The sequence below is a fragment of the Capra hircus genome, chromosome 13 (assembly GCF_001704415.2).
Source record: "Capra hircus breed San Clemente chromosome 13, ASM170441v1, whole genome shotgun sequence".
Classification (NCBI taxonomy): Eukaryota; Metazoa; Chordata; class Mammalia; order Artiodactyla; family Bovidae; genus Capra; species Capra hircus.
Genome location: NC_030820.1, coordinates 52679090 through 52698839, shown reverse-complemented (window position 1 = coordinate 52698839; position 19750 = coordinate 52679090). Strand labels below are relative to the sequence as shown.

General features: G+C 44.0%; 1 protein-coding gene and 1 non-coding gene across 2 annotated transcripts; both read right to left on the bottom strand.

Annotated features, from left to right (window-relative positions):
• On the bottom strand, positions 951–3038 carry LOC102174758. Its single transcript, XR_001918974.1, has 3 exons — positions 2728–3038; positions 2510–2616; positions 951–1917 (listed from the first exon to the last, which is right to left on the bottom strand). It is a non-coding gene; the product is annotated as an uncharacterized LOC102174758 (transcript).
• LOC106501768 (tyrosine-protein phosphatase non-receptor type substrate 1-like) lies at positions 9713–15766 on the bottom strand. The gene is made up of 3 exons (XM_018056861.1): positions 15510–15766; positions 14345–14665; positions 9713–9954 (listed from the first exon to the last, which is right to left on the bottom strand). The coding sequence occupies exons 1-3, from the start codon at positions 15703–15705 to the stop codon at positions 9713–9715; spliced, it is 759 nt and encodes a 252-aa protein (XP_017912350.1). The 5' UTR covers positions 15706–15766.

The window sequence follows — 19750 nt, the reverse complement described above, 5'->3', positions numbered from 1 at the left end:
AAGTAAGTCAGACAGAGAAGGACAAATACGCATACATGGAGTCTAAAAAATAAATGAATGTATATGACAGAACAGAAACAGACTCACAGATACAGAGAACAAATAGTAATTACAAGTGGGGAGGGGAAAGGGGATGAAAAGTTGTGAACTACTATGTATATGATTAAAAAGTAAGAGGGATACATTGCACAGCATGAGAAAATATAGCCATTTTTGTAATTTTAAATGGAATATAAGCTACAAAGTCTTGAATCACTATGTTGTACACTTAAAACTAACATACTATTTTAAATCAAGTATACTTCAATCTCTAAAAAGCAGAAAATAAAGTAAAATAAAATGTGTTTGGGCCAAAAATAGCCATGACAGTTTTGAATAACAAGAAAAGGTGGGAAGGGACTTCCCTGGTAGTCCACTGGTTAAGAACCTGCTTGCAATACAGGGATGTAGGTTCAATCCCTGGTCAGAGAACTAAGATCCCATATGCCACAGGGCAACTAAAGTCACATGCCACAACTGCTGAGCCTGCCCACTCTGGAGCCCATGCTTCACAAGTAGAGAAAGCCTACATGCTGCAGTGAAGACCCCATGTGCCACAGCTAAGACCCAGTGCAGACAAAGAAAGAAAGAAAGAAAGGAAAGAAAAGGTGGGAAGATGTGCCCAGCCAAGGCATTAAAGCTTATGAAGCTATTCTAGGGTAGTTTGGTCAGAGAAATAGACAAGTAGCCCAATGGAACAAAATAAAATCAGTAAAAGAACCAGAAATTTATGGGAACTTGATATATGGAAAAGGGGCAGTGGAGATTTAAAAAAATATATATGTAAGATCTCAATAATATCCCCACCTGTAATAGACACACACACACACACACAAAATGAGATCAAAGGCATAAATAGAAAGAGCAAAACTTGATCAAGATTTGAAAAAAAATTTTTAATGTATAACAAAGGCTCCAAGCGATACCAAGAGTCCACTTTATGGACACACCAGTCGAAGAGGAACTGTCCCATACATGCCCAAGAAACAAAGACAAAAATATGTGTGCAAAATTCTACTAGCAAGACATTACATAAATATTTGATATCCATCACAAGAAAAATCAATACATTGTGGCATACTGTCACAGTAGAACTTATACAGCAGTGGAAATTAATAAAATTGAGCTACATAAATGAATGTATAAATTCATTTATGAATTTATGAATAAAAAAAGCTGTGTTGAGTATAAAAAAATAAAAGTTCCAGCAGACTGTATACAGTATAATAACATTTATACAAAAGTTAAAACATGCAAGTAATGTTATATATTGCTTAAGGATTTATATATATGTTGTAGAAGTATAAAATCATGATTGAGATTATGAATACCAAATCTAGTACAGTAATTTTCAAAGGAACAACAGATCACAATGGCAAAATGTTAACAGTCTGCAAACATAGCATGGTAGGTAGTTATGTGGATATTTTTATATCATAAATTTCAGAATAGAAAAATCTTATTCAACTTAGTGATTTAAAATACATGTGTGTTAAAATGAAATCACAATTGCAAAAGCTCTGGATAAAAGTAAAAAGTGCTCTGAAAATTAAGGGTTCATGAGCAGGGGCACAATGGAAACCTACTTTCTTGATCTACTTGATTCTCTTTGGGGTGGAGGCAGGGCCAGTTTGAAGCTCAGTGCATCAGGGTCCAGACATTCTGGATCAACATGACCAATGTCCATTCTTGACTCAATTCCAAAGGTCAGAGAGAAGGCATATAGGAGAATGTGTGGAAGGGAGTGTGTTCATGTTGGAGGTGGGGAAAGCAGAGTGAAGGGTGGGAAATCTTGAGTCATTTCCAGTCCTTATAGCTTCTTTCCACTTGAGCCCCTTGCACAGGGAGGGAGGCTGTGTATCACAGAGTATGCAGGACCTGTAGGGAAAAACATTCATTGATTCCACACGTGTTTTTGAGCACATGCTGTATGGGAGGCACTTTGCTTGGCCTGGGTTCATGGTGCTGATGAGGAATGAAGCCCCAAACACCTCTTTTTGACTTCTGAACTCTCTCCCATACCCACATCCATCTGTATTATTACACAGCACATCCAAGTCTCCAAGATAGGTTCCATAAGTTGATTTTAGTAATACTTTCCTTATTCATTCCAAGGATAGACCACATGATAACATAATACACAACAGTCTATGGAAGGGCTCTTTGGAGTCTGGGTCTCAAAACTTTTTTGACTGTGGACCCTCACCTCCAGGGTCCTGCATACCTTGCACTCTCACCTGCAGGGTCCCAACTAACTTAATTGTAAAAACTTCATATTCCTGGGCACAAAATAATGAGAGTTGGAAGTCTCTGGAATTCCAAGACACATTTGGAGAAAATAAATCTGTTCCCATCTCTCCCTTGAAGCTGGATTGCCATATGACTTTTGAGCTTGCTCTGACTCCTCTTGCCACCCCAGGAAGGTGGCTCTGATCTCCCTCCCTAAAGAATAAGACTGCCACCACCTCACCTGTTACAGGTTCCACCACCTGTGGAAATAGGTAGCTATGAAACTGATCACCAGCACCACTTTGAAGCCCAGGAGGAAAGCCATCAAAAAGGCAGGCATCTCTGGACCTAAGGGACAAGCGGCAGAGGAGATATCAAACGGGACTCTGTGAGTTAATACCTCATTCCACTTGGAGACAGAGGTGACCCAGTTGCTCACAGGTGTAGAGGTAAGCTTACCTGTGCTCCCAAGGAGTTTGTATGTGTCCTGCACTGCTGTGGACAGTATGAGGCTGGCCTGGATGGGAGGCTGGGTCTCATGCTGCACTTTACAGGTAAGTACACATTCAGACTCCCACACTGAGGCATTCACCAAATGCAAGCTTTCCAAGGTGTAGGTACCATCACTATTCTGCTTGGACGAGGGTTGCACAGCTCTCTTGAATGTATGGCAGTTCTCCAACCAGCTGAGATGCACAGTCTGTGGATAGAATCTCTGCACATGGCAGGTAACTGCCACCACGTCCAAGGAGTGTGAAGACTGGGACACAGTCACTGTAGGGGGAACTGTCACAGCCCAAAGAAAGCAGACAATTACTATAGGAAGTTCACCATGGGAACTGGCAAGCTCCCTAAAGATAGGGGTCCTCTGCCCAGGGCCTACAATAGAGGAGTTAGGTATTGGTTAATAAATGCATGCATAAGTAAGTGCATGAGTGAATGCATGCTTGGACGGAAGCATGGAATGATGAAGTCATCTTAATCTTTCCTTTCTTTTCCACTGTGGACATTCAATAGGAAAAGGTGAACCTGGATTTCATTTAAGAACCTACGAATCAGTTGACTTACTCTATGACTTGATGAAGATTCCTAGCCTCTAATCTTCATGACTGCAGGATACTAATAGTTGACATAGAAAGGAGCTTACTTTTAGAGAAGTTAAGTATTTACCCAAGGTCACAAGTGGCAAAGCAGGGGTTCTACCAGAGACAGTATGTTTTAACGTTTGCTATGCTGACACCCAAACTATAAGGCTATAATCATTTATGACTGCAGGCTCCTGGGAGTTATGACCTAACAATTTCTAGAATTTTTTCAACCAGACTTTTCAGCTGTGAAGAAAATGTATGCATACTAAAGAAAATTGGAGAAATTTATGAGGGGTCTAGTTATACAGACTTTGGCTCTTGGTCTAGGGTAGAGAAAATAACTCCTCATGTAGTACAATTTGAAAGAACTAAGAGCATGTTTATTCCCCAAATATTATTTCTTTTATACTCAATTCACCTTGACCTATATGCTTGCATCTATGATGCTGCTCATGGGTGGAACAGCCAAGCAAGACACCATTCCCAGTATGTCCCTGTCACCATCCCTAGAATGTCCCTATCTCTTGTCAGTCTTTCCCCACAGGCAGGGATTCCTACCAAGCAAAGAGCAGAATCCAGAGAAGGGATTGTGATGGCCTAGTAACTAGGCAGTGCCTGTGGAGGACAGGCCAGAACAAGGTACCATCAAGCAAGTGCCATGGGGCTGACAAGGACCAATAAGAGCATGGAGGGTCTCAGATAGACCATTCTAGTCACCAGTGAGTTCTCTGGGCTGCAAGATATTCAGGACAATGTCGGGAGGACCGAGACCAAAACCCAGCTGATGATATTTGCTCCCATGTGCTGAGAACAGAGCTTGAGTCACTGTGCACGTGCTATTTATTCTTCACAACCAAATGGTATAAACACAAAGTGCTACTAGGTATCAGAAAAGACAACAAAAAGCCAGTAGAAGGACCATACACAACTCAGGCCTCCATTTCAATGAAATTGTCAAAAAGGAATTGATTCAAACTTGAACTTGAAAAACATTTCAATTATACAAGTAATTTTATTTAATTTACCTTTTAATTAAACATAGAATATAATGACAACTGGGTTTCCCCACTGGCTCAGTGATAAAGAATCTGCCTGCAATGCAGGAGACAGAGGTTCAGTCCCTGGGTTGGGAAGATCCCCTGGAGGAGGGCATGGCAACCCACTCCAGTATTCTTGCCTGGAGAATTCCATGGACAGAGGAGCCCAGCAGGTTGCAGTCCATGGAGTTGCAAAGAGTTGGACACAACTGAAGCAACTGAGCACAGCAGCAGCATATAATGACAACTACGCACCAACTTTTAGAAGAAACAAGTGTTGGGAGTGTAAGGAAGTTGGCGTAATATTTTCCTAAAAACCTTATACCAATACCATCAAACCCTACATTTCAAATTTCACACTCACAACCTAAAAGTTAATTTTAAAAAATTATTTGAAATCATTTGACTATTCTGTCAATTTTAAGGGGCATTTTAAACTCAAAATGTTATCTTTCAAAGTGCCCACAGAATCATTAGGATCATAGAATTTTTTCCTTCTTCTTTCATCTTTAAAGGCCAGAAGATTCACCTGAGACCCCAGCAGTTCTCAAACATCATTTATACCAATTACTTGAAATACACTTTGCCAAATCTCTGACTTCACTTAGCAACAGTGTATTAGGGTTCTAATTGCATGGTGTGGTCTGATGCTTGCCATACTTCAGTCAAGGAAAGACCCTCCTCCTAAAGCAGAGGGTTTCTGGGCTCCACACTACCTCTTGTAGCCACCTGATCTCAGCCCAGCAGTGCTGAGTTGTACCACATTCTATTTCAGATTCCTGAAGCTCTTCCTCAATGCTCTGCATCTGAATTTCTCCACAACCATGAAATGCCACCCAGCAGCCCATGAAGGCACATTCCAGCCTCCCCCCTCCCTCCTCAGACACTCCTGAGGAATAGTCTATAGAGTTTCTCAGAGGGTCCCCAGTGGCAGTGAGCCCCAGTCATCCACAGGGGCCCCCAGGTCAATAACTCACCTTTTCTGGAGTGTCCCTTCTTCCTTGTGTCACTCACTCCATCTCTTATCCCAGTCTCACTGAATCATCTCCCAACCACCTGCACCTAACACCTTGTTTCAGGCTTTGCCTCCAAGGAAATCCAGACAACAGCACAAAATTATTTCTGTAATGGCAAGCCCAATCTGATGCAGGCAGTGTTGAGCAGTGAGGATTTAAAGAGGAGGTTAATCTATTTTTCCATCTCCTCACTTTCAGTCTGCATGTGTCCCAAGGTCTAAAGTGGGTCTCTTGCATACAGCACATATATAGGTCTTCTTTTTTTATCCATTCAGTCTGTGTCTTTTAGTTGGAGCATTTAATCCATTTACATTTAAAGTAATTACTAATATATATGTTCCTATTAGCATTTTCTTAATTGTTTTAGATTTGTTTTTATAGGTCTTTTTCTTCTCTTGTGTTTCCTGGCTAGAAAAGTTCCTTTAGCATTTGTTGTAAATCTGGTTTGGTGGTGCTGCATTCTCTTAACTTTTGCTTGTCTGAAAAGCTTTTGATTTCTCCACTGAAGCTGAATGAGACCCTTGCTGTGTAGAGTAATCTTGGCTGTAGGTTTTTCTCTGTCATTACTTTAAATATATCCTGCCACTTCCTTCTGGCCTGCAGAATTTCTGCAGAAAGATCAGCTATTAACTTTATGGGGACTCTCCTGTACGCTTATTGTTGCTTTTTCCTTGCTGCTTTTAATATTTTTTCTGTGTTTAATATTTGTTAGTTTGATTAATATAATTTATAAATAATCAATTTATGGTGAATATTCTTATTATCTATTTGCTTCTCTATACAATTGTTCTAACTCCAGAGAATTATATAAAAATTTTCAGATAAGGAGGAGTCCCTGCAGTATCATTTTCCTGTTTTACAGTCAGCAATCCCAACACTCAGAGAACTTAAACAACCAGCAGGAGATCCCACAGCTGGTGAATAGTGGAGTCCGAAAAACCTGAATTCACATCCAAGTTCTCTCACTAAGCAGTTTTATATCCTCAGGCAATCTTCACTTCTTACAAACTCAGTTTCTTTCTGTAAAACCATGAATGGGATAAACAGTACAGAGTGGTTGTACATATTAAATAAGCCAATCCACACAAGTGTGTATATTGACAATGTGCTGTGCTCACTTGAGTCATTGATATCAATATTTTATCCATGTAAAATGATGTATTTTCTTCCACAAGAATAGCATAAAATGAGGAAAATATTTTGTAAACTTTAAAGTCCTATAAATATTTTAAAAATTAATTTTACTGCTGTGCATGCAACCTTGGACAACTCACTTATCTTTTCTGGGCTTTAAAGTTGTTGCAAATAATGAGGTGATCACTAAGCTCCTATTAGGCATGATATGAAAGAATTTCAAATCATCTTATTTGCAGACCAGTCAAGGCCTCATCACAGAGAAGGCAATGGCAACCCACTCCAGTATTCTTGCCTGGAAAATCCCATGGAGGGAGGAGCCTGGTAGGCTGCAGTCCATGGGGTCGCTAAGAGTCGGACACGACTGAGAGACTTCACTTTCACTTTTCACTTTCATGCATTGAAGAAGGAAATGGCAACCCACTCCAGTGTTCTTGCCTGGAGAATCCCAGGGACAGGGGAGCCTTGTGGGCTGCTGTATATGGGGTCGCACAGAGTCAGACACAACTGAAGCGACTTAGCAGCAGCAGCAGCAGCAGCAAGGCCTGATCCAGGCCAAGAAAATCAAAATCAACTTCTCTAAAAAATACAGATGAAAATTGGAAGTTTTGGCCACAGCAATCAGAGCAGAAAAAGGAATGAAAGGAATCCAAACTGGAAAAGAAGTAAAACTCTGTTTGCAGATGACATGATCCTCTACATAGAAAACCCTAAAGACTCCACCAGAAAATTACTAGAGCTAATCAATGAATATAGTAAAGTTGCAGGATATAAAATCAACACACAGAAATCCCTTGCATTCCTATACACTAATAATGAGAAAACAGAAAGAGAAATTAAGGAAACAATTCCATTCACCATTGCAATGGAAAAAATAAAATACTTAGGAATATATCTACCTAAAGAAACAAAAGACCCATGTATAGAAAACTATAAAACACTGGTGAAAGAAATCAAAGAGGACACTAATAGATGGAGAAATATACCGTGTTCATGGATTGGAAGAATCAATATAGTGAAAATGAGTATACTACCCGAAGAAATCTATAGATTCAATGCAGTCCCTATCAAGCTACCAATGGTATTTTTCACAGAGCTAGAACAAATAATTTCACTATTTGTATGGAAATATAAAAAAACCTCGAATAGCCAAAGCAATCTTGAGAAAGAAGAATGGAACTGGAGGAATCAACCTGCCTGACTTCAGGCTCTACTGCAAAGCCACAGTCATCAAGACAGTATGGTACTGGCACAAAGACAGAAATATAGATCAATGGAACAAAATAGAAAGCCCAGAGATAAATCCACACACCTATGGACACCTTATCTTTGACAAAGGAGGCAAGAATACACAATGGAGAAAAGACAATCTCTTTAACAAGTGGTGCTGGGGAAACTGGTCAACCACTTGTAAAAGAATGTTCTTGTAAAAACTAGAACACTTTCTAACACCATACACAAAAATAAACTCAAAATGGATTAAAGATCTAAATGTAAGACCAGAAACTATAAAATTCCTAGAGGATAACATAGGCAAAGCACTCTCTGACATAAATCACAGCAGGATCCTCTATGACCCACTTCCCAGAATATTGGAAATAAAAGCAAAAATAAACAAATGGGACCTAATTAAAGTTAAAAGCTTCTGCACAACAAAGGAAACTATAAGCAAGGTGAAAAGACAGCCTTCAGAATGGGAGAAACTAATAGCAAATGAAGCAACTAACAAAGAATTAATCTCAAAATATACAAGCAACTCCTGCAGCTCAATTCCAGAAAAATAAATAACCCAATCAAAAAATGGGCCAAAGAATTAAACAGACATTTCTCCAAAGAAGACATACAGATGGCTAACAAACACATGAAAAGATGCTCAACATCACTCATTATCAGAGAAATGCAAATCAAAACCACAATGAGGTACCATTTCATGCCAATCAGAATGGCTGCGATCCAAAAGTCTACAAGCAATAAATGCTTGAGAGGGTGTGGAGAAAAGGGAAACATCTTGCACTATTGGTGGGAATGAAAACTAGTACAGCCATTATGGAGAACAGTGTGGAGATTCCTTAAAAATTTGGAAATAGAACTGCCTTATGACCCAGCAATCCTACTGCTGGGCATACACACCAAGGAAACCAGAATAGAAAGAGACACATGTACCCCAATGTTCATCACAGCACTGTTTACAATGGGAAGCAACCTAGATGTCCATCAGCAGATGAATGGATAAGAAAGCTGTGGTACATATACACAATGGAGTATTACTCAGTCATTAAAAAGAATACATTTGAATCAGTTCTAATGAGGTGAATGAAACTGGAGCCTCTTATACAGAGTGAAGTAAGCCAGAAAGAAAAACACCAATACGGTATACTAATGCATATATATGGAATTTAAAGATGGTAACGATAACCCTGTATGCAAGACAGCAAAAGAGACACAGATGTATAGAACAGTCTTTTGGACTCTGTGGGAGAGGGCAAAGGTGGGATGATTTGGGAGAATGGCATTGAAACATGTATAATACCATATGTGAAATGAATCGCCAGTCCAGGTTCGATGCATGATACAGGATGCTCGGGGCTGGTGCACTGGGATGACCCAGAGGGATGGTATGGGGAGGGAGGTGGCAGGGGGGTTCAGGATTGGGAACACGTGTACACCCATGGTGGATTCATGTTGATGTATGGCAAAACCAATACAATATTGTAAAGTAATTAGCCTCCAATTAAATAAATTTATATTTTTAAAAAATGTGAATGGTCTAAAAAAAAAAAGAAAATTAGGCCCTTCCCTACATATGAGTAAAGATAAAAACAGTCATCATTCTACCTAAAATTTAGAAGTTCACAAAGGCCTTTAAATTTGATTCATATAAAAATTATAAATTTATATATAAATAAAATTAATATATATTAATTAATATAATAAAATTGAATATTTTGTCTCCATTTTACAGCTGAAGAAACTGAGTTCTGAGAGGTGATATGAATAGTAAATGTGAATAATAACAATTGCCACTTCTCTGTGATTCATACGAGCCAGAGATGTGTTAATTACTTTACCAGTTTCATTATGCTGAATTCTTGCCACAGCAAAGTGAGGGGATGCCCCATGTATCAGTCAAGGAAACCAAGACTCAGGAAACTTTCAGCCCGACTCTGCACTAAGCCATCTGGACAAAGAGAACATCCTTACCACGGAGGTACTGCTCCAGTCTGATGGTTTTCTGGGAAACCAGGGTGGACATGTGCTTGACTTGGCAGTGGACGAGGGAATGCATGTCGTCAGCCTCCAGAAGGAGGAGCACACGGCTGGTCACATTGTAGATGTCTCCATGAGGGCGGACGCTGGTCTGGGACTTTAATAGCTGGTGGGAATTTTTAAGCCAGGTCACAGTAACCTGACCTGTAGAGAATCCAGAGGACGTGAAGGTCAGTTGGATGTTTGTGCCTGGCTCAGAGCGCTGAAAGGGGCCTTGCAGGGCAGAAGAGTAGCTGCTCATGCCTGTAGAGGAGACCCAGCCTGTGAGAAGATGCAGAGGAGCCCAAACCCAGTGCGAACCAAACCTCAGCATCTCCACTGACAAGCCTCACTGTCTCGTCTTCCACCGTGTTTCTAGGTTACATTCTGATAGGAGTTCAACTATGAAGCTGATATCAGAGGCCAAACAAAATGAAGCTACAGGGACAACAGCAGTTTGCAAAGAGACCTGACTCCCACCCACACCTCACAACCCTGCTTGCTGACTTTGAGACCTAACCCTAGTCCTCACTGCAAACCTAGGAGGAGGGAGCTGCTCCTGTTCTCGTTTTGCTGATGAAGACACTGAGGTCCAGAGCCTAAGTACCTTGTTTAAGTTCCAAAACTGGCCAGTAGAGCCAGGGTTCTTAGCCAGAAAGTAGGGACTCAGCGTCTGTGCTCAGTGGCCAGACTCAGCTCTTCCCTCAGTCCTGGGACAGGGAAGGGTGTATCACTGCTCTCAGGACAGGTTATACGAAGGCAGGCAGCACAGAGAATTTAATGGACATGAACTTGGGAAAACTCCAGGGGATGGTGAGGGACAGGGAGGCCTGGTGGCTGCGGTTCATGGGGTTGCAAAGAGTTGGACACAACTTGGCAACTGAACAACAACAACAACAGCACAGAGAAGGGGTAGGAGCATAGGCTTTGGGGTCACACTCAGCCCAAATTTGCATTCCCAGTCCTTCCACTGCATGACAACTTAACTCAGTTTCCTCATCTGTGATATGGGGATGATTCTTAACACCCAGTGTTAGTTTAAAAATCATGTACAATAACTAGTAAAACATATGAGATAATTATAAATAATTATTATTTATAATCACTCTATAAACACAATTGCGTGAGTGTGAGTGTTAGTTGCTCAGTCATGTCCGACTCTTTGTGACCATGTGGAGCTCACCAGGCTCCTCTTTCAATGGGATTTTCCAGGCAAGAATGATGGAGTGGGTTGCCATTTCCTTCTCCAGGGTATCTTCCTAACCTAGGGATCAAACCTGGGTCTCCCACATTGCAGGCAGATTCTTTACCGTTTGAGACACCAGGGAAGCCCCAGATGATAATTATTATCATCAAATATTCACAACAGTCACCTAAAGAATTATTTTTAATTGTATTCCTAATGTTCAAGGAAAAAAGGCTGAGAAGGTTAGTAACTCACCCAAGGGCCTCACAGCAAACAGAACTCACATTCCCATCACAGACTCCAAGTCAAGGGCTCTTTCTGTTATGCTGACACTGCCTCTGTTTCTCCATAGCTTCCCCATAGTAATTAGTGAACTTCAGCATTTTCCTGCTTTCAACCCAGCATGGTCTGGGCATCAGAGAGACTGCCATCACGATCATCATAGAGCACCCTCTGTGCACCCCAATATCTAGATGCCAAGCATGGGTCAAAGGAAGGAGCCCTAGCTGGTTCCCACCTGGAGGGCATAACTGTTCTCGCTGAGAGGAGGAAACAGCTCAGGAAGGGCAGTGCTTTGCCTGAGGTTGCAGAATGCCCATGGCAACCCTGCCAGGTGATACCAAACCATTTGACTCTGAAATCTGGCCACTCAAAAAATAAGAGCCAGTGTCTGCTTCAGGGCTGAGAGAGTCTCAGCACAGAGGAGAGGCCTAAATGGACAGAACCCCTGTCGGGACTTGGAAGAGGTCCCATAGTTTCAGGGCCAACTATGAGAACGGAATGATGTGGGGAGATATGACAGTTCAGAAGGAAATAAATATGATACAGAGTATTTAAGAGGGAAATTTACAAAAGACTTGAGATAACACTAATATTTGTATGCCTAGGCAGGATGGAGGGAAAAAAAATTTCTGAAAACACATTGAACTGGTGAGCAGACAGCCTTGCCTTCGAATCCAAGTACTACTATTTGAGACACCTGAGACCTACTCCTCTCCTGTCTGTCCCAATTTTATTATGTCAGACAACATATGTGAGGATGCCTGGCACACATGAAGTGCTCTACAGGAGGCAGTGAACATGACCAGATGCACGAACTGGGAGTGTGTAAGGGGTGGGAGCTGAAGAAGGGGTTTAGGAGTCAGGCTGAGGAGGTGTTGCAGCAAAAGCGCCTTAACACCACACAGAAGAGGGCCTGATGCCGGAAAAGGAAGCTGCCCTTTCCCCACCGCAGACCAGAGGGCACATCAAACAGCTGCACAGAGGGGTGGGAGAATCAAAGTGATGTTCTCAGGGGGCTAACCTTGCAGTAGTGGGTCAGATACTTGTATGCAGGCGAAGGAGAAAAATAAGACAGAGAGAAAAACCTCAGCATGAGTAAAAAACGAAATAATATAACTTGCTTCTGGTCAGAAAGGAGCTGTTTGGAGTTTTTCACATAGATCTGTATATCCCGCTGGGTGGACATTTTTCTTATTTCCTGTAGACAAGAATAAAAAAGCCACGGAGAAGTCAAAAGGTAATAGGCTCATTGCCCCTGAGAATGCTTGGAGTTAGCAGAAAAGGCCAGTTCTTTCAGGAAGAGATCGAATGCAGGGTCAGTGCTCCTGTTGTGAGGATGTGTGGTTTTGCAGCCCAGCAACCTGTCTGCCCTTTTGCTGGTGCTGCAGACCAAGCAGCTCGCACTGTCTGCAGGGAGTTATCTTATCCCACTTCCTGTTGTTCTGGAGAGCTGTCAGTAGATTCTGGTTCACCCTTGGCCGGTCAAGGTCTGGCCATTTCCAATATTCCCGTCTCTCCTCCTCTCCCCAACACAGCCCCTCTGGCCCAGTCCCTCATTCTCCCAAGCTGATTCACCAGGACCAGGGAAGGCAGATCTGGCCCCAGGGTTTGAAGGGCTGGTGGGCAGCTCCCTCTAGTGGAGAATGTCATCTAGCACACAAAAGGTACAGAGGAGAAGATAGATTTAGATTTAGAAGAAAAGAGTCTCAAGTGGAAGTGAAGTGAAGTGAAGTGAAGTCGCTCAGTTGTGTCCGACTCTTTGCGACCCCTTGAACTCTAGCCCACCAGGCTCCTCCGTCCATGGGATTCTCCAGGCAAGAATACTGGAGTGGGTTGCCATTTCCTTCTCCAGTGTTAGAGAGCCCGCCTGCCAATGCAGGTAGACATTAGAAATACGGGTTCAGTTCTTGGGTTAGGAAGATCCCCTGGAGAAGCACCTGGCAACCCACTCCAGTATTCTTGCCTGGAGAATTCCCATGGACAGAGGAGCCTGGTGGGCAAAGTCTACAGGGTTGCAAAGAGTCAGACTCAACTGAAGCGACTTAGCAAGCATACACAGAGAGAAAGGGGCTTCCCTTGTGGCTCAGTGATAAAGAATTCACCTACCAATGCAGGAGACCTGGGTTCAATCCCTGGTGGGGAAGATTCTTTGGAGAAGGAGATGACAACCCACTCCAGTATTCTTACCTGGGAAATCCCATGGACAGAGGAACCTGCAAGGCTATAGTCCATGTGGTCGAAAAAGTGTCAGACATGACTTAGCAACTAAAACAACAACAAGGGAGAGGAAGAGGAAAAAGGGAAGGAGAATAAAAATGAGGGACAGAGGAGGGGAGAAGAGAGAAAAAATCGCCTGAGACAGAAGTGATAGAGAGCAAACAAATGAGCAAAAGTGATAGAGAGCAAAAAAATAGAGACAGTGAGAATCCTGCCCCTGCACCCTCCAACTTCCCAGGTATCCTGTCAAGAATTCTGGCCGCTCTTTAAAACCGACTCCTAGAAACTGTCAGATGAACCCGTCTTGATTATCACCTTTCTGAAAGGGATTTTGATTTCTAGCTGTCCTTAGTATCTACTGTTTCCTGTACCTAAATGTTAAAACAGAGAACTTTCCACCTGAAGGGTGCGTGGAATTGAAGAAGGAAGTCCCACTCCTCCTTCTTAAAAAGGATGTAGGGGTTGGAGGGCTTCCCTGCTGGCTCAGATGGTAAAGAATCTGCCTGCAATGCAGGAAACCCGGGGTTCACTCCCTGGGTCTGGAAGATCCCCTGCAGGAGGAAATGGCAACCCACTTCAGTTTTCTTGCCTGGGAAAACCTATGGACAGAGGAGCCAGGTAGGCTACAGTCTATAGGGTCACAAAGAGTCACAAAGGGTCACGACTGAGAGACTAACAGGGGAAGGAGGAGTGGAGTTTGGGGATGAATTCTTGAGAGTTTTATTACAATCCCAGGGCACCTTGTCTTCCTTCACCTTCACCCCTTGCTGCCTTGAGTCCCTGACCCACTGCTGTCTGCACTCCAGGCAGATGGCAAGTGTTTTGACACCTGACTTTCCCAGCCAGGCTGCCCAGAGGGGCTGCACCCACCTTTCCCCAGTCTGGACGCCTGAGCCCGCAGGGTGATGTTGGCCTGGACTGGGGGCTGCTCATCCTGGACCACCCAGCAGGCAAACTCTCTCCCATCCAGCGTAGCCTCTACTTGCCAGGTGTGCTGCGGAGAGTAGGTCCCGGCTGGGCTTCTGGTGACCTGGGGGGACTCCACGGTCTGCACCTTGTGCCTGTTCTCCATCCAGGTGAGATGCAGGCGGGAGGGATAGAAGCGGCTCACATGGCACGTGAGATTCACTCTCTGATGCACACGGATTTGCATCGCAGAGGGCTGGGTGGTGATCTTCAGGGTGGGGACAACTAAACACAGAAACAGAAGGGAACATCTTCTGAATTATCCCTGCCCCTCGGCCCCCTATGTCTTTCTCTCCCAGGAACCAACCCTAGAACTCTCATTCTTAAATTAGTTACCTTTAAAAAAAATTTTTTCTTGTATGCTCAATGAAAGGCAAATAGAGCTAAGTGCTAACATTCACTAAATATGGCTAATAGTACGTGGGTGTTTGCTATGTTACTCCCTGTGCATTTGAAACATTTCATATCATGAAATATTTTAAGAATTATAAACTATGATTTTCATGAGAACCAGGACTTAACTTGATATTCATTTCTATATCCCTACCACCCAGAACAGTGCCTGCCACACAGTAAATATTCATGGATGAATTAATTCATTTGTGTTGAATAAATAATACATATTTGAAGGTTAAAAAATAGTAATGGTATTAATAGAAGAAAGATGTTTGGGATGGAAGCTTAATCCAGACAATAATAATAAAATCAAATATACATAAACGATTTTCCTTGTGACAAGCAGTGTTCTAGGTGCTTCACAAGAAATAGTTCATTTAATCCTCACACGAAACCTACAAGGTAGGTGATAATTTATTCTCATTCTAAGGGTCTAAGGGGAAACTGAGGCACAAGAAGGCTCAGTAACTTCCAAAGGAGCACACAGATCATGAAGTGGTATAGTCAGGACTAAACCCAGATATCTGGCCCCTGAAACCAGTGTCTTTAATAATGCTACCCTGGGATCAGACATTGTGAGGCGGAATTCCAATTTCCCAACTGTGAAATGGGGCTTTGTGCAAAACACTGAGAAAGCCACGCCGCCCCCCCCCCCAGCCTCCCGCCCTCTCACCTTGGAGCACCAGGGAGAGGTTCATGCTCCTCCGCAGGGGCTTGGCCAGGCCCCGGTGCGTGACTTCGCAGGTTATCTCTGACAAGATATCTTGGTGGGACAGGGTCACCCACACCTTACTGGTGATGGAGTAATTGCCTTTGTTGTCGGTCACTAGGCGCTGAGCCGAGGCTGGATGCTCATCTCTGTCCTTCATCCAGGTGACATTGAAGTCTGAGGAGTTGAAGGGACCAGCAGTACAGTTGAAATGCACTGGATTCTCAGGGGTTGTCCTGCGAGTCGGGCCCACCAGAGAGATGGAGGGCTGCCCACCTAGGAAAGAGATGGCTGTGAGTGCATGCTGAGAGCCCACACATCCCACTGCCGACATGGTGTATGTGGCCATGGGGACTAACTATGTATCTTGTCTGGTTCCAGCTCAGGGAACCAACAGATGCTAAAAAGTAAACAAATAAATATAAAATTACAACTGGGCCTCAGTGATTTCAGTTCAGTTCAGTCGCTCAGTCATGTCCGACTCTTTGTGACCCATGAACTGCAGCACGCCAGGCCTCCCTGTCCATCACCAACTCTCGAGCCCCACCCAAACCCATGTTCATTGTGTTGGTGATACCATACAACCATCTCATCCCCTGTCGTCCCCTTCTTCTCCTGCCCTCAATCTTTCCCAGCATCAGGGTCTTTACCAATGAGTCAGGTCTCCGCATCAGGTGGCCAAAGTATTGGAGTTTCAGCTTCAACATCAGTACCTCCAATAAACACCTGAGACTGATCTCCTTTAGGATGGCCTGGTTGGATCTCCTTGCAGTCCAAGGGACTCTCAAGAGTCTTCTCCAATACCACAGTTCAAAAGCATCAATTCTTCGGTGCTCAGCTTTCTTTATAGTCCAACTCTCATATCCATACATGACCACTGGAAAAACCATAGCCTTGACTAGATGGACCTTTGTTGGCAAAGTAATATCTCTGCTTTTTAATATACTGTCTAGGTTGGTTATAACTTTCCTTTCAAGGAGTAAGTGTCTTTTAATTTCATGGCTGCAATCACCACCTGCAGTGATTTTGGAGCCCAGGAAAATAAAGTCAGCCACTGTTTCCACTGTTTCCCCATCTATTTCCCATAAAGTGATGGGACCAGATAGATGCCATGATCTTAGTTTTCTAAATGTTGAGCTTTAAGCCAACTTTTTCATTCTCCTCTGTCACTTGCATCAAGAGTTTCTTTAGTTCTTCTTCACTTCCTGCCATAAAGGTGGTGTCATCTGTGTATCTGAGGTTATTGATATTTCTCCCGGCAATCTTGATTCCAGCTTGTGCTTCTTCTAGCCCAGCGTTTCTCATGATGTACTTTGCATATAAGTTAAAAAAGCAGGGTGACAATATACAGCCTTGACGAACTCCTTTTCCTATTTGGAACCAGTCTGTTTTTCCATGTCCAGTAGTAACTATTGCTTCCTGACCTGCATACAGGTTTCTCAAGAGGCAGGTCAGGTGGTCTGGTATTCCCATCTCTTTCAGAATTTTCCACAGTTTCTTGTGATCCACACAGTCAAAGGCTTTGGCATAGTCAATAAAGCAGAAATAGATGTTTTTCTGGAACTCTCTTGCTTTTCAATGATCCAGCGGATATTGACAATTTGATCTCTGGTTCCTCTGCCTTTTCTAAAACTAGCTTGAACATCTGGAAGTTCACAGTTCACATATTGCTGAAGCCTGGCTTGGAGAATTTTGAGCATTACTTTACTAGCATGTGAGATGAGTGCAATTGTGTGGTAGTTTGAGCATTCTTTGGCATTGCCTTTCTTTGGGATTGGAATGAAAACTGACCGTTTCCAGTCCTGTGGCCACTGCTGAGTTTTCCAAATTTGTTGGCATATGGAGTGCAGCACTTTCACAGCATCATCTTTCAGGATTTGAAATAGCTCAACTGGAATTCCATCACCTTCACTACCTTTGTTCGTAGTGATGCTTCCTAAGGCCCACCTGACTTCACATTCCAGGATGTCCGGCTCTAGGTGAGTGTGAGTGATCACACCTTCGTGATTATCTGGGTCATGAAGATCTTTTTTGTACAGTTCTCCTGTGTATTCTTGCCACCTCTTCTTAATATCTTCTGCTTCTGTTAAGTCCATACCATTTCTGTCCTTTATTGTGCCCATCTTTGCATGAAATGCTCCCTTGGTATCTCTAATTTTCTTGAAGAGATCTCTAGTCTTTCCCATTCTATTGTTTTCCTCTATTTCTTTGCATTGATCTCTGAGGAAGGCTTTCTTATCTCTCCTTGTTATTCTTTAGAACTCTGCATTCAAATGAGTATCTTTCTTTTTCTCCTTTGCCTTTCACTTCTCTTCTTTTCATAGCTATTTGTAAGGCTTCCTCAGACAGCCATTTTGCTTTTATGCATTTCTTTTTCTTGGGGATGGTCTTGCTCCCTGTCTCCTGTACAATGTCACCAACCTCCGTCCATAGTTCATCAGGCACTCTGTCTATCAAATCTAGTCCCTTAAATCTATTTCTCACTTCAGAGATTTCAGGGAAACCCAAAGAGTGCTGACATAGAAAATGCCTGGAGGACTTCTTCTGGAAAGGCGGTCAGAAAAGGGTTCCTGGAGGAGGTGACATTTTAAGCTGAAACTGAGAGGTTTGGTGAGGAATCAAGAGTTACACTTTGGACATAACAGAGAAGCCAAGAATCACAGCAAGGCATGGCTGGCTCTCCTTCTCGGATCCTTCCTGTTAACTCCCCCTAAGCCTCCATCCTCTGCTTGTTCACCTCCAGGGACAGGGGGCCTCTCTCCGCTGGAGGCAGCTTCATCCATCCTCACAAGCTGGGAGGATGACCGAGCACTCCTGCTCCTCACCCAGGATCTATCTTCTGGAGTCATCCTGACCACTGCAGGGCTAGACTCTTCCTTCCCCATCAGGACAGCCTACAGAGATCGGAGCGCAGGGACCTCTGGGAGGCTTTGCTACATTCCCCGAGCCTCTACTTTGAGTGAGGATGTGACTTGGATGCTGAGAGGACACAGAGATGTGTCAGACAGGACTCCTGCCCTGGAGGAACAAATGGGCAGGTATGTGTTGGAGGGCAGGACAAATAAACCAGCAGTGACAGCACAGGGTGTGGAGGGCAGCTCAGGAGGCTGTGGGAGCCTGTCCCCTTGGCACTCAGCTCTGCATCGTGCTCTCCTCTGAGTAGATCCTATGATAATCATCTTCCCTCCTGCACACTGCGCCCTGTGGATTAGAAAACATTTCTGGGGCTGTGTGCTCATTTTCAACTGCATCCCAGCTGTGGGAGGCTGGTATTTTTACCCCCACTTTCCAGAAGAAACTGAGATTCAGAGAGGTTTAGTGAGTTGCACAAGGTCACAATGCCTGTGAATGACTAAGGAGGGATGTTAAGCATGTCCATCTGACTGCGGGTCCAGCACTCTCTTCATGATGCCAGAGGCTCCATCATTTGGGGGCTCTCTGTCCATCTGTCTTTGCACTCCTAACCCTCTCTGAGCTAGATCTGATAGTCACTCAGACCAGAGTTCATGTCAGGGATACTGGGTAGTGCAGGGCTTCTCTTTCATCCCCTGACCTGACCCCAGGCTCTTCGCCTCGCTTCACATCTTTCTCCTCCTGCCCCCAAAGCTCCCCTCAGCGCCATTACCCACAAGGTCCACACTAAGGAAAACATAGGAAAGAGCACCCTGACAGGCAGGCAAACAGCTCAGCTCAGCCTCCCCTGCAGCAGAGTGGCTGGGGTGGGTAATCCCCGCCCACTCTGAGGGTCTCTGTGGGCAGTGCTCAGGCTCACCTGTGAGTCCCAGCAGGAGGGTGAGCAGGAGGGCACTCAGCGCCTGCCCAGGGGCAGCAGTCATGGCAGGAGGTGCCCAGTGTCCCTAGAATGTGCTGGCTCCAAGTGCTGGCTGTGGCTCTGAGCCCTGGATGAGCCACTGCCTGGTCTCCTGACAGCCTGGGGTGGGCCTCGCAGCTCCTGACCACCCGTCCACCCCCAGGCCTGGAGCAGCGGTTTGAGCCATAGTGAGAGAAGTGGTCACTGTGGCCCACATCCCCTTCCAAACCCCAAGCCCTCAGGGAAGCCTGAGGTCTCCAGTGGGAGGCGCGTGCTGTCTCTGGTCTGGGCGCTGACTGTCTCATGCACACACACAGGACCCACGAAAGGAGCCACCTGGGACGGCATGTGGAGCTGGGAGGAGGAAGAAAAGAGCTCCTCGCTGCACCCCTTC